General features: G+C 38.0%; 1 protein-coding gene across 2 annotated transcripts in view; it reads left to right on the forward strand.

Moving 5' to 3' along the window:
• The window catches only part of LOC145989956 (sorting nexin-8-like), a 59,238-nt gene that overhangs the window by 1,586 nt on the left and 42,573 nt on the right, over window positions 1-15,079 (forward strand). For both annotated transcript variants that reach the window (XM_083125503.1, XM_083125502.1), the window contains exon 2: window positions 9,319-9,446. In XM_083125503.1, the coding sequence (XP_082981629.1) occupies window positions 9,319-9,446 (128 nt within the window). The remainder of the gene's footprint in view (window positions 1-9,318; window positions 9,447-15,079) is intronic.

The following is a 15,079-nucleotide window of genomic DNA, read 5'->3' on the forward strand; positions in this document are numbered from 1 at the left end:
AGGTCCCATTAGCCCTCCTGTCGTTCAATTTAGCATATACGGACAACATCGGTTTTTCTCGATGAAAGAAAATACAAGGAATTCTTTTAATTTTAACCTTCCACGTCCTGCATTCCACTTCTTTCTTCAAGATTCCGTGTTGAATTTCAAATTCCATGGCATCTTCCGCACCCGGCAACAACTTCACGACGCACCATCGACAAGTCATCTTGTAGCAATAACACTGCGTGGTTTGAAACACTGACTACGGGGTTTACGCATTGTGCTCTCATGCAGAAAGCAAACGGCGGTAGCAGCAATAGCGTGTCGGAAATAGATTTTCGTAGAAAACCACATGCATTCGCATTAAAATGGATCAAAACTACAGCCGGCAGCCGACAAGAAGATCGCTGAATGAAGGGAGACGGGGCACAGAGGGAAAGGGAGGGTCAGGTTCATTTGCAGAATTTAGGGGTGGTCGGGGAGATAGAAGTCTTGTTTTCTTCTTGGCAGGTCATTGTCAAGCTGACGAGAAGAGTTCTGGCGAAAGAGCAGCTCCCCCACGCGAAAGAGTGGAGTCGCCTGGCAGTACGTCACACCTCTTCTGCCAGCGCTCTTCTCGTCGGCTGCCAGCTGTACATTCCCGAACATGAACAACGCTACAGAAAATGATTTGCGTAAGTACTTTCTCCTGTAAATTTGAAGAAATCTGTCTCCGGTATAGTAAAGTGTTACCAACAGGAGTAAAATTACTATTTGTATCAGACCCAGCATGCTTAATCGGGAATGGGGTACCCTTGACACTCTGTACCCCCTAGAGAAAGTGAAATATCTTGCATGGTTTAAGAAGATTTTGTTGTTTATGAACGTTTTCAGTTGATTTTAGCTCTCAGAAATGTGTTATTTTGAAGTAAAGTATGTCTGTAAATATGCGATATCGCCCGAACAGATTTCTTCAAATTTACAGGAGAAACTACTTACTGAAATCAGTATCTGTAGCATTGACGAAGTTCTTCGAGGTATTTTCTTTCACGGAAACTGAAAACTTCACCATAGAATGCTGCAGAATAAGCAATAATCACTTTTTATGTAAGGAACTTGCATTTTCTGTAAAGCGAGAACATTATGCCGTTGTTTCCATTATGTAACTGCAGATGGAGTTCGCGTCGAAAGTCACGTGGTCTCGCCAGTGTTTCCAAACGTGCCTTTTTTCTATGATTTTTTTTTCTTTTCTTTTTTTAACTATGCTTACCTAACCTTGCCTGAAATGGTTCGTTTGGCTTTCCATCAATGGTTTGTGGGGCTATTGTGAATGGTTTTTGGGGCTATCCGTCAATGGTTCGTGGGGCTATCGTGAATAATTTTTGGGGCTATCCGTCAATGGTTTGTGGGGCTATCGTGAATGGTTTTTTGGGGCTATCCGTCAATGGTTTGTGATGACATAATGAACACGAAAGTAGGTATTTTTCGGTTAAGAAGATTCAAACATACCCACTCCAAATCGATAAAAGAAAAGCACAGTGCGCGATGATCCATGAGGAGTGCACGCCATATTGTCTGTTACCCTAGCGGAACAAGGAAGACAAATAATGACTCGTAATATGAAAAGTTGACACTATTTTATGGAATAAGGCATAACTTCACCTGAAAGAATCTTCCGCAATGCAGAATAGGTAAGTATCAATGCTAAAATTAACGAAATAAACGAGTGACAGGTGTTTGGGCGATATCGCATAATTACCAGTATGTCTGTTACATTAGCACGTTACTTTAATGTGAAGCAGAACAGCCCAAAGGCTTCATGCAAGTGAATATAGCACCCAAAATGACTTTCCACAACAGCAGCTATAATTTTATGTAGTTAGGTTTGTTACTGATAGTTATTTTCGGCGTGTTCTTTCTCTATTTTAGTGTACATACAAACAGTTTTTACTAACAATCAGAGGTGAAAATACTTCAAAATTGCAGCTTTTAACTTATGTGGGCCATTGTTCGGGATCAAATATCTCCGTTAGGGTGAATAGGGGTAAGTGTGATCACGTTTTATGATAATTACACTTTAGTCTTTCATAACTTGGGCAACCTCATTAGGACCAAGATGTTTCTTGGTCCAATTTATTCTTCTACATAATAGTTACTTACTGAGTGAATTTCAATAACTTCCCCGTACTCGGTTTCCGGTAAAAAAATGAAATAATTTACAATTACCATGATCACACTTCCCCAATGAAGTGGGGTAAGTGTGATACATGGACTTATGTACATTCTGCCGTACGAACTTTTTTCTTTGCTGTAGTACCAATTCTTTGCAGAAGGAGTTCTTCAAGTGATGCATGCTTCAATGGTGAAGTTTGTGCATCCACCAGGGTTGATGTTGAGGATGCGTCTGTGTCCAAAGAACAGTTTCCAGTTTCGACAGGCACATTGTCTGTTGAACGGGAAGTAGCTCTACTCTAGGGATCAGGCTGCAGTCTCTTGACTAAATTGTATTTTTCCAAAAGTTTTGAATCAAAGTTTTCCTTTGGAATAATGTTCCCTTTGACAGGGACGGCAGTAATTTTTTCAGAACAAATTGAAGAAATTGTGTTTGAAACCATGAATATGCCTCTGTGTAAACCCATGAAACCATTCATGACTGGGTTTTCCATCTTTGAATCTGGTTTGCAACTAATTTGCAGTCACGTACTGTTGCACTAAGTTGATACACTCTTTAAGGGCATGCGATACAATTTCCACGGGAGTCTTCCCAAGCCCTTCCATCCATGCCAGTGTGGCAACTTAGCTCTCTTGGAGCCAGATCTGGCTCTTTTGTGCACTCTAGCCGGACCCCGGATGCTGCGATGCCAAGGGTCCCGGGTTTGAATCCCGCTCGGGCTTGGTTGTTTGCGAATGTCCATTCATCAATTTCATCACTCATCCCCATCTTCACAAATTAGCCAAGAGGCACAAAACGCAAAGTAAAATAAACTAAGTCAATCAATCTATCTTTCGTGCACTCGTTCGGCTGTGAACTGGGATGCCCACCCCCCTTGCCCCACTATGATGCCATCTCTGGTTCCGACCCACATAGACCACCTTTCGTCATAATTATACATTTTGCATGTGACGTGATATTGTTATATTGGCTGCGTCACCCCACTCCCTCTTATCTCCCCAGCTACTTCTTTATAGCTCAATGTTAGATGTGAAATTGACATAATATTGTCATCAGGGAATTCTTTACTTTCGATTTCATACCACCATCTGTGGATTATTGAGATGCCGCCGGATCTAGATGTTGAAAACTAAGAATAAATTGTCATCAATTTAGAGTTAACGATACTAGCAGTGCCCCACCCCTTTGACAACTAACATTACCCTAGAAGGCACTTTATCCAGCCATCGTAAATCTAGCTCCATGAGAGTCAGTTTTAACTCCATTTAAGGTGAAATTTAGTTATTTTATGCCATCAGGTTTGGCAACACTGCCAGGAGGCAAGGAAAAAAGCATTGATCATATGGGAGTATGATTTGATTCATTCTCTTGTGAATATAAAACTTCCGATGGAATAGAAAGAGACGTCAACGGGAAGAGAGCAGTTTGAAGATGAATTTCACCAGCGGAAAAGTCGAAACTTCCATTTGATTAGCCGTAACTTGATGTTGAAGTTGATTCCCCATAAGGAATACATGGGATTCCGAAAATTATTATTCATCATATTTTTCAAACATCGTGTCCAGCTTAATAATCAACATAACAAAATGTTTGCACTTGCAACATGGAGAGAAATTCATACTCTTGGATACACCCAGGGTTTGTTTTAGTAGCAGTGTCCATTCGAGCGATACTGAAATAAATACACAATTGGTGCGTAATTGTATCTCCTTGCCTTAAGGCTTAAACTAAAGCCCACTTTGTCAGGGAATGTAAATGTGAAGCTAACTCCTGCTCTTCTCTAGCAGGAATCTCAGTGTGTCTGCCTCCTCAATCAGTTGACTTTAAAGCAGGTAACACTTTTTGTCTCCCCTTCCATCCTTTACAATGTAGCACAAGAGTTGAATATGGGATTTTAAAACACTTAGAAATATCACGAACACTTGCACCTTTTTCAAGTTCATTCAGGGCATTGCCTAACTCTTCTACACTGTAGCTTCCTCGCACACCCCTGTTTGTTTTCTGATGTAGTTACGTGGCATTATTAACACTGAAAACAGCAAGAAGTAGCTATTTGAAATTCAACAGCACTGATCACACTTTCCCAAACACAGTGAATTTTGCGGGCAAGTGTGATCATGACTAGTAAGAACAACAGGAACCTCTCATTTGAGCACAGAAAGAAATAAAAGTTAACTTGTAGGTCCTACAATTTAACCAGCATTGCCATTTTCACAATGCTTTGATTTTCCTGTGAGGCAGAGGATTTTTTTTACGCATATGAGAAATTTCAGTTTGAAATATTTTGTAATGGCATTTTCGCATGCACCTCCTGTATGCTTGCAGCAATGAACACACATCCATAATCATTCAAAATATGCATGATCATCAGTTCCAAATACTTAGAACAAGCTGCAGCTTCAGTTTGTAACTGGAGATCACACTTACCCCAATTAACCCTATTTGTGCTTTCCTAACGCTGGAACCACTTTTACATTACATAAAACATTGAAATCTGTCGATTAGAAAAAGTTTCGACGTATTTCTCGAGGGGGGGGGGGGGTACAGTCGGTAAACAACCCCAGGAATGGTTCTGAATCATGTTTAATGATCTTCACAAGTTTTATAGAAGCGGTGTATAAAGTGTTTTAGAGTACTGGAAATGATTGTGGAAATAAGTTTGAAGCTTGGAGAATCTACTCGGGAGAGAATTAAAAGTCTGACTATACTATATTAGTCATTATGATTTGAGGCCTCCCCGGTGGCGCAGTGCTAGCGTTGTCGCCTTGTAACCAAGGGGTCCCGGGTTCAATTCCCGGTGGAGGCACATAGTGGTTCGGATCCCACTTTAAACTGTAGGTCCAGTCCCGATTAGCCTTACTGTGCATAAAGTGGACTTAAAACGACAAATCAATCCAATCATTATGATTTGAAAAAGTAGGTTACACAAGCATCTGCGCTTCCAAGCAATCAGCCCTTCTTGTTTGTATGTTTGTCTCAGACCTGAGTATTAGATGCTTGAAGGGTGGTGTTTTGTGCTTGAAACCAGATATCAGATGATCATCTGTTGGCCACTTTAGGGGCATTATTTTAATGCTAAAGGCCCTAAACCTGATTTGCATTATAACCTAATCACAAGCATTTAGAAAAGTAAAACCCCTTCATGTCTCATGTCATTTGACAGTAGTCAGCAGCTGCAGTCTGTATCCAAGACAACAGTATATGAATGCCTTTTGCAAAGAGCTATGCACATTGACAGGAGGTAAAAATGCTTCTCCACTAAATACACAGTAAGTAATCACTTTGTCAGTGTATTGTGTGTGTAAAGACACCAATAGAAAGCAAACCATGTTACAAGTGGATGTGTACAATGATTAGTTTGGAATTTAACAATCGGAACAACAATAATAATATAACAACATAAAATTATTTCCACCATTAAATTTAAATCCAACACTTCTCCCAAAAAAGAACCAATCACACCTCCAGATCTTCGTATTCTCTCTTTCTTGTTTACTACACGCTGAGCTAGCTTTTAATAGTGCACCACTTAAAAATCTCTAACGTAGTGAATCTCAACTATTAAATTTTTGTGTTCCTTCTTGTCTTTTCTTTTGGATCTTCTTTCTTGAGACAGATTTCTGTATTCTGTCCTTATGGTTCTTGTTCTGTTGTTTGCAGCAGAATGCGTTTTTGGTAACAGTTCCGATTGTTTTAGGGTTTTTTTTTTCAAATTCTCCTAGCAGGAAGAATAATTATCGTAGAATTTTTGCAATCGTCACACGAAATTTGAACCTTCCTTAAAGTAATGAGCACTGTTTGGATTTCGAAAAAAGTTATTTATGTTGAAATAAAATAACTTAAAAATTACCTAATGCAAGCATGCGCGCTTCCTATGAACAATGTATTTTTCGTTGACAAGCGATTGTAAGTATCATAGACTAGTGGGAATTAATGTAGAAGTAAACCGGAACCTTAGTAGAATGCATTTAGGGACTTTATTTTAATGCTAAGAGAACCAAACTTGGCCTGCCTAACCTAACTACGAAATCATCTATTGAACAAAATCTTAAGTAATCGCTAGAACTCTGCAGTATGTGTTAACAGAAAAATTGCATTCGTAGCATGATTAAATCGTAATATAACAATAGGAACTTGGGCCATATTTTTTCTCATTCTCTGTGATGTAAAATTAAAAGATCTTTAAACTCCAAACACTAGAATAAATATATAAATACTAAAAATAATACTTGAAGCTAAATACTAGTTTTATGGAAACAATACTTTCTCACTTTGTTGATGTCTTCATGGTCTTTAACTTAAGTACCTTTTTATTATTATTTGCTGACTTGTTTGTGTGAAATAACTCGTTTTTGCAAAACGAACCAGTGGAGGTCCTTACCAGAAAGAAATTTTTGCACTGCTTGTTTCCGTTCACCATCGAAACATGTAATCTTAATGGACAAAAGAATGTATAAACAATAGTACACACACACACACACACACAGAAACAAACATTTCATGAACATAAACTTTTGCTGTAGTATTTTTCATCTATTCTTTGGGTGCCTGTAGGTTTTGAGAAACTTTTTATTTACTGTCAACTGGGGTAACTTTGTCCATTTTGGAGTGTTTTTCTTGAATATCTTTATTTTTCATTGAATTTAATTTTCTTGCAGTAAAAACTTTTTGGAAGACATACTATACCTCTACAAATAGGGCTAGGAGAGTTATTGCAATTATGTGTACCGTGCACATAAAAAAACAAAATGAAGTGGACAATGTTACCCCACTAACCAGGGTAACATTGTCCACCCCTATTTTTATTGCAGAAATGAATTCCTTGGACAAAGTTACCCCAGAAATCAAATTTTTGTAAAAACTGTCCACATAATTCTTAGTAATTAAATAAATACTTGTAATTATACCATTACTGTAATACGCATTATCTTTTATTATTTTCATTTCTTATTTACTAAATTGAGGCTTTTATCCAACTCAAGAATGACATGGTATGGTATATCTAATACTAGTAAAACTAATGACACAGGAAATTTCCTGTCATATATATAACTGAGAGAGAGCACAGCAAACATTTCTTTCAAATACAAATAATTGGAAAACTGAGTACCATACAGTACGTACCTACCATTATATGATCAAACAAAAATGAAAAGACTAAACCATGGTATGTACGGTAAGTGACACACAATGAAATGTACCATCTGTATGACCATTGAAAACAATACAGTATCACCGTAAAGCAATAAGAATACATGAGTACACGTTAGCCAGATAGAACAATGGAACTCGTAATGAATTCTTTCTCCTTTAACCACAATTTTTGGCAGGGGAAGTTTCCTAACTACAGCCTCTTTCAAAACATAGGAAACATCAGTTTCTTTAGCAGTAAATAAGTTTTTTTCTTTCTTAACACTTGTTAGGCTCATTATCTCTATCTTACTAGATTACTGAGCACTGGACAATGTTACCCCGCTACACCTAAAACGAGATGTAATTAATCATAAGTTGTAATTAATCTGCAGATCAATGGGAAAATTTAGTGTCAATCACGAGAATGGTAGATGCTCAACTCAAAAAAAAATAAAACAACATCCATGTCATTGGTTCATAGTGATGACCAAAGATTTACAGAGCCACCTGTAATCTCACATTATTTTGTGATTGCATTATTATTATTTTACAGGATAAATATGAGTCAGAAAGAATTTCTATTTAGGTTCTGAGAATCACATAAAAAAAATTCAGGAGGATCAGAGGAATCATAGAGTCACTAATATAATTTCTCACAAACAACTCATTTAGTGGACAAAGTTACCCCGGTTGACGGTATATTAGGAAAAGTGCAAAATTTCATGACTTAATCGTGTACTGATTTATCACGGAACGTTTACATGTAAGGAGTAACAGATGAATCACTGAAGGAAAATTTGAAATGTTTAAATAAAGTAAGAGTAAGGTTATCAGCATAGGTCTCATGATAACTTATCTTGAGTGTATTATATCCAGCAAGTCATACTTTTAGAGGTCAATTGCATATGTAATGTTATCTTAAGTCATTAAACTTGTACTCATCACACAATAATGTTTACTGTTTCTTAATAATGTGATTTGAGCACTACAGTCTTAAGTTTTTATTTCTCGACTACAGTGATGAATCCAGAAATGAAACTTGGAGGAGATTAAACTCAAGGCTGGTGCCTCACTGAAGAAATAACTTATTCTAACCTAATTTGCATTGTTTCGTATATACAGTATATAGCACCATAAACACGAACCGAACTGTCCTCCATGATCCAGAGATTAGCATATACTGTATTGACCCGATTATAAGCTGCACATTTTATCCAAATTTCAATTGTGATAAATTAGGATGCATCTTATATTTGCGACCTTAAAAAAATTATGACATTTAGTACTGTGCCGATAGTTAACAGAAAGCTACCTTTGAAGTAGGTATAGCACACAATCAAGCATGTATTTAGGGGGTCCATACCCCCCCTGAAAGAACTGCTTTGAAGAATGGTGCCAAAGATGATATATGCACACTACTAATGAAAGTATGCATAAAATATTAATCAGGAACATCCTTTTTTATTATTCAATAAATATTCACTTCTTTATCTATTTTACATTAATTTCCTTCTTTTTATACAAATAATGACACTGTATTTTGTGTGTACTGTATTTATGATAAAATAAATATGTACCTATCAAATTATATTTCCCTGAATCTGCCAGTAAATGGTTACCGGTATTTTTCTTTTTCTTCCCTTCGGCTTATATTCGGGTATCATCTTTTTTCTTTTCGCTCTTCAAATTTTAGGGTGCGGCTTATATGCAGGGGTGGCTTATATTCGGACCAATATGGTAATTGTACAAGAATTATGGTCTACTTCTTACATAAATATATAATAATTATCTTTTTTTTTTGCAAAAGACACATCAAATTATTATATACATGTGTGTGTGCATGTAAGAAGTGAATTCAACAGTGTTTGCTATAAGTTTCAGTCAGTTATGTTTGAAAAAGTGTTTATATTTGTGTCTCCCCTGCTCTTTTTTCTTTATCACATGTATGTACACAATTTTGTATGAGAGAAATTAATACTTGTTGACACAACTGGTTTCTTCACTGTAATTGATTAATAAATTGTTAAATTAATAAAAGTCGTTTATTTCAGGCTCAATCCCAGCTTTTTACCGTGAAGTATATGACCTCCTCTGTCCAAACTCACATGATAATGTGAGCAAAGAAGTGTTTACAAAACTGTTGCTGAGGTCAGGACTACCTTCTCAAACGCTTAGCTTGGTTTGTATTGAATTTTATTTCAACAGTGTGATTAATAATGTCTCATATGGTCTTCAGTCTTTGGTAGTTTGTGCTATAACATTAGTAGTGGTAATTTTGATATCTTGAAATCAAGGACATATTTAGGGGGGGGCTCTGGACCCCCCCCCAAAGAATTACCAACTACTAAAATAAAATAATGAAAATATACTTTTCAACATTTATTGTACTGTAATCGATGGCTATTTATTTCCTATGAATTTGGAAGACAAGGATTATTTTACTGGGAACATACTACTTTGAAGGATGGTGCCAAAGATAATTGATGTATGCATACTACTACTTATGAAAATATGCATAAATTATTAATCAGGAACATTCTTTTTTTATTATTCAATAAAGATTCAATTCTTTATCTATTTGACATTAATTTCCTTCTTTTTGTACAAATTTGGCGATCTAAAGTACACCCAAACTAGTTAATAAATATATGATGTTATATGTATATTCTTATATCATCTTTTTAAGTATTTATGTAATAATAAAAATGCAATGTTAGTAAATGTACATATTTTAATTAATATTTAATTTAATTGTTTTAATATAAACTATTATTACTATTATTTCTGGGACACTTGGCTCGGACCATCCCTCCCCCCCATTTCTAGATACATGCCTGCTTGTATTTAAGAAATTATAGGTTTATTCCCCAACATCCTCCGTGGCCATGAGGTCTAAGGTGCTGTGCTTTAGACTCCGACTGCAGGATGGCATGGGTTCGAGTCTACCTGGGTTCTCGGGCCTGTGTATAGAACCGGTGGCAACCCACCATCGTGAGGAAAATGGGGAGCTACAAGTGAGTAGCATAACCCGGTCTCAGAAATCTCCTATAATAGCTGGGGGTTCGACATGCTGACCCCAAGTCACCCCATTACCGGTTGAAGATCTCCACACCTCTAGGTAGGATTGTGGGAGGGAGACTGGCAGTCAGGAGACCAGCCTAGGCCCTTCAAAGGCTGTCGAACCATGGGTTACTATTATGTTTTTAACACATTCGGGTCTGGCCTCATAATTTTTTTTATTTAATTTTTTATTTTTTTATTTTCAATAATGAACTCAACAGCCTGGTGCCCAGTTAGAGAGTTCAGAGATACAGGTTTTCATACATGCTTCAGTGACTGTTATTTGATATTGTTTTCATTACACAGTTTTTAAATTGTATATATGGCATAGAGAACAAATCAATATTTTTGTTACGCTTTTCTAAGGCATTGTAGAGAATACTCATTCTCCAGATAGGGGATTTCTTGACAATGTTTGTTCGTGCTCTATTCACAAAAAAGGTTTGATGATTGGGTCGCGTCTTATTGTTAGGAACGCGTAATTTAAATTGTGAGATCCAAAGAGGAGAGCGAAGTTTTCCATTATATATTTTCCAGAGCAGCAGCAGGTCGCTCACTGTCCTTCGATCGTCAAGCATGTGCATTCGGAGCTCCTCTATTAGATTACTGTACGAATCAAATTTGGGATAAGTACCTTCAAGTTTATACTTCATATAACGTAACATCTTTGATTGTACTCGCTCTATTTTTGTAGTCTGTACTATACTGTCAGTGTTCCATACAACAAACCCGAATTCAAGTTTTGAACACACTAATGAGTAATATAATACCTTAAGTGTTTGGGTGTCTCGAAAGTCTCTGCCCATTCTAATAATGAACCCAATAAGTTTGTAAGCGTTGCCTATTACTTTGTTAATATGGTGAGTGAAAGTTAGCTTAGAGTCAAAATATATTCCTAGGTCCTTTGCTGTTTCAGATTTTTTTAGATTGGTATTATTAAGTTTATATTGAAAATTTAAGATCGTTCTTTGTTTAGAATAAGTAACGGAATAGCATTTTGCTGCATTAAGAGAAAGACCGTCGCGCAAGCACCACACACTCAACCTATTTATGTCTTGTTGTAGACACACACAGTATTCAATATTTTTTATTCTTTGAAGGAATTTCAGGTCGTCTGCAAATAACAGTTTTCTAGAATTAATCAAATGTTCTGGTAATACAGCATTGTTACCTCTGGTCTGCGGTTTTTGGTTGTTTTTCAAAAAATCATAGAAAAAATATTTTTAATTTGTTTTTATTTACCACATATTTCTTAAATCTACAAAACTTCCTCTTTTCAATGAACAAAAATTTGTTAAATTTTATTTTCATTTTCAGGCGTTTTTTAATATTTTTTTCAGCAATGTTTTGTGAAGAAGAAAAAAGTACAACATTGTAACAAATGTTAATATAGAGATATTTTAAGTGCGTAATCTGGAAATTTCAATAATTAACTACATAAACTATCAGTACATCTTTTGAATCTTGCATAACAATACTTCTTATGTGCACATAACAAAAAATAATTACAAATTACAAGTAATTATCTATGTATGAAAAAGTGGCTGCAGGACAGGACCAGACGATGTATCAGTTGGTTCTGCGTCATCTGTAAAAATTAAACAAATAAATAAATAAACGAAATAAATAAAATAAATTTTCATTTTACATACACTATACAAAATAATAAATGGAAAAACTAAAAATACATCAGTGCATGTAGGAGAATCAAGCAAGAGGCAAGATGAATAGACCCAAAAAAATTACCTCTTCTCACTTCTTTCATAAAATACTAGAGTTTGCAACACTGTTTATATTGTCGACAATAATTATTACGAATATAACCTACCTTCCAAATCTTCAAATTCATCTGCATCATCAAAATCGTTGCTAACTTCAAACTCTGAGGCGGAATCCTCTATGCAGTCTGGATCTAATTACGCCATTCTAAACAATGCACAGTACATCAACCCGACAACAAACAGTCACAGGTGCGAGATAAAAATAGCACATGAGTCACCTAGCGGTCGGAATTTCAACAGAGGGGCTTGAATGAACACGCGCATGAGACGAAGTACGAACATAGCCCGTCGTTCAATCGGCAAAGCGATTGCATACCGCAGGACAGGCTATGCCCGTCGTGAGACCCCAATGTGTTAAATAGGTTTAACTCCCAGTTGAGGCGCAGTGCTAGGTGGTTTGGAACCCATTTAAAACTGAGAGTCCAGTCTCGATTAGTCTATCTGAGCATAAATTGAACTTGAAACAGACTTTGATAAGCTGCCTCATTCTTTCTTGTGTCCACTGTTGAAGCTGCTACTATAGGCAATCTAGAAACTGTGATATCATGATGCTTTGAATTAAGACACTGCATCACACTATACATCCCCGCCAAAAGAAACTTTAAAATGTCACGAAAATATGTGATTTTAATAGAAGAGAGAGGTTTTTGTATATGTATGAGAGATTATAATTAAGAAATCAAAGAAATGGCATGGTTCGAATTATTTACATTTAGTTTTGCATTTCTCCATCATACAGGGTGGCCCGTAAGTCCCTACCCATTAATATATACACTGGTGTGCAAAACCTAAGGACGAAAGTAAGTTTCGCATGCTGTGTCAGTTACAAGCGGCATAGATCGGTGAAACTTGAACCATACATACAAAGTAATGTTACAGTATGATACAGGAAAGAACAGAGAAAAACACGTGATGATCAGAACAGAAAATGACATTTTTACGCATAGACCGGAAATTACACGGAAGGCACTGCGACTCATGACGGCCCCGTGACATTACAGAAGTAATGAAATGGTCCTTAGAAGGGTGTGTGATCACCACGGACAGCGATGCATGCTCTGCAACGTGCTCCCATGCTGCTCACAAGGTTGGTAATGAGTTCTTGTGGTATAGTAGTCCATGCCTCCACCAGCGCTGTTGTCAACTGTTGGATGGTTGTTGGTGCATATGGACGTGCTGCAAGACGTCTCCCCATTGCATCCCACACGTGCTCGATGGGATTCAAGTCGGGGGAACGGGCAGGCCAGTCCATATGCCGAGTATCCTCTCGTTCCAAGAGCTCCACCACTTGCGCTGTTCTATGCGGTCGCGCATTATCATCCATAAAGATGAATTCAGGGCCGACTGCACCTCTGAAAAGACGCACGTGGGGAAGGAGAACAGTGTCACAATAACGTTGACCGGTGACTGTACCGCGTTCAAAAATTTGGAGGTCGGTACGCGCATGCAACATAATGCCCCCCACACAAGAACACCTGCACCACCAAAACGATCCCACCTCTCGCCAGACGAGTGTACGTCCAGAATCACTACTCGAACTGAATCTGCTCTCGTCTGAGAAGAGAACGCGACCCCACTCCTCCTCAGTCCAGTCCTGATGTTCTTGGCACCACCGCAAACGGTGCCGCCGGTGTCAACGGAACACAACGTAATGGCCATCGGGCAAAGAGACCACACCCATGCAGTCGACGTGTCACTGTGGATCGTGAGATTGGACAAATCGCGGTCCTGTTAAATGTGTTTGCAATTCCACCCGCTGTTTGATGTTGGTCCCTGCGTGCCTGTTGCACAATGTAGCGGTTGTCCGCTGCTGTAGTTGACCGTGGTCGACCACCACCTCTTCTTTGCACAGCAGTGCCTGTGGTTCGGAACGCTCTCCATGCACGTGAAACAATGCTGTGGGCAATCCCAAACTCCTGGGCCACACTCGTCACACTTCGTCCTTCTTCCAGTTTCCCGATGATTCTTCCCCATGTAAACGCATCCAAATGTTGTCTCCGGGCCATGTTGTTGTGAGTAACACCACCACAATGCACCTTAACAGCCCTCTTACTGACACACACAGTGTCTCGTCCCATTCATTCAACTGCTTCATGTTGTTGGAGCTGACCCATTCGGCGCAATGGTCACGCTGGAGTCATGCCTAGCAACTTCTTGGTCCCTGTGCATGTGTAGTCAACCTCCGGCAACATGCTGCCGGGCTTTCATTAATTTGCACCGACTACGAAATATTTTACGTTACTTTATCTATCTCGTCGTTAGGTTTTGCACACCAGTGTATTATGTATCTAGTGTATAGAGTTTTCTGTGTGATGTTGCGCATAATATTATGCGATGCCATGTTCTGTGAGACATTTTCCGCAACATAGCAGGGTTTCCATCCATATACCGAAACTCGATGAACTTTGAATCAGAGATGAGGTTTGGTTTCAACAAGATGGAGCTCAGGCTCATTATGCCCTCTGTGTGCTTGAATATCTCAGTGACATTTTTCATAACAAATGAAATATCCCCGGTGGCTATGAAATGGCCCACAAGAATTCCAGACTTGACAAGGCGTGATAACTCTCTTTGGTGATACATAAAGGACATTGTGTCGAAACAACGTTATAATTCCAATAATGAGTTGAGGGCAGCTGTTGCAATGGCATTTGGAACAATAACGCCTGCTGTGTTGCGGAAAATGTCTAACAGAACATGCCGTCGCATAATATTATGCAGCGAGAATGAAGGACAACATACAGATACACTGGACACACAAAATATGTGAAAGGGTAGGGACTTACGGGCCACCCTGTACATTTCAAGTATATACTTAAAATTAGGGGCTCCATGTAAACGAATAGTAAGTGAACTTACCTTTGGTGCAAATGGTCCTGGATTCAATTCCCAGTTGGCGCTCCAAAGTTTCAAAGCTTCAGAATAGATTGAAAAGAAATAACTGGCTTGGCTAAAATTATGACATGTACAG

The sequence above is a fragment of the Lepisma saccharinum genome, chromosome 7, assembly GCF_977018435.1.
Source record: "Lepisma saccharinum chromosome 7, izLepSacc3.1, whole genome shotgun sequence".
NCBI lineage: Eukaryota > Metazoa > Arthropoda > Insecta > Zygentoma > Lepismatidae > Lepisma > Lepisma saccharinum.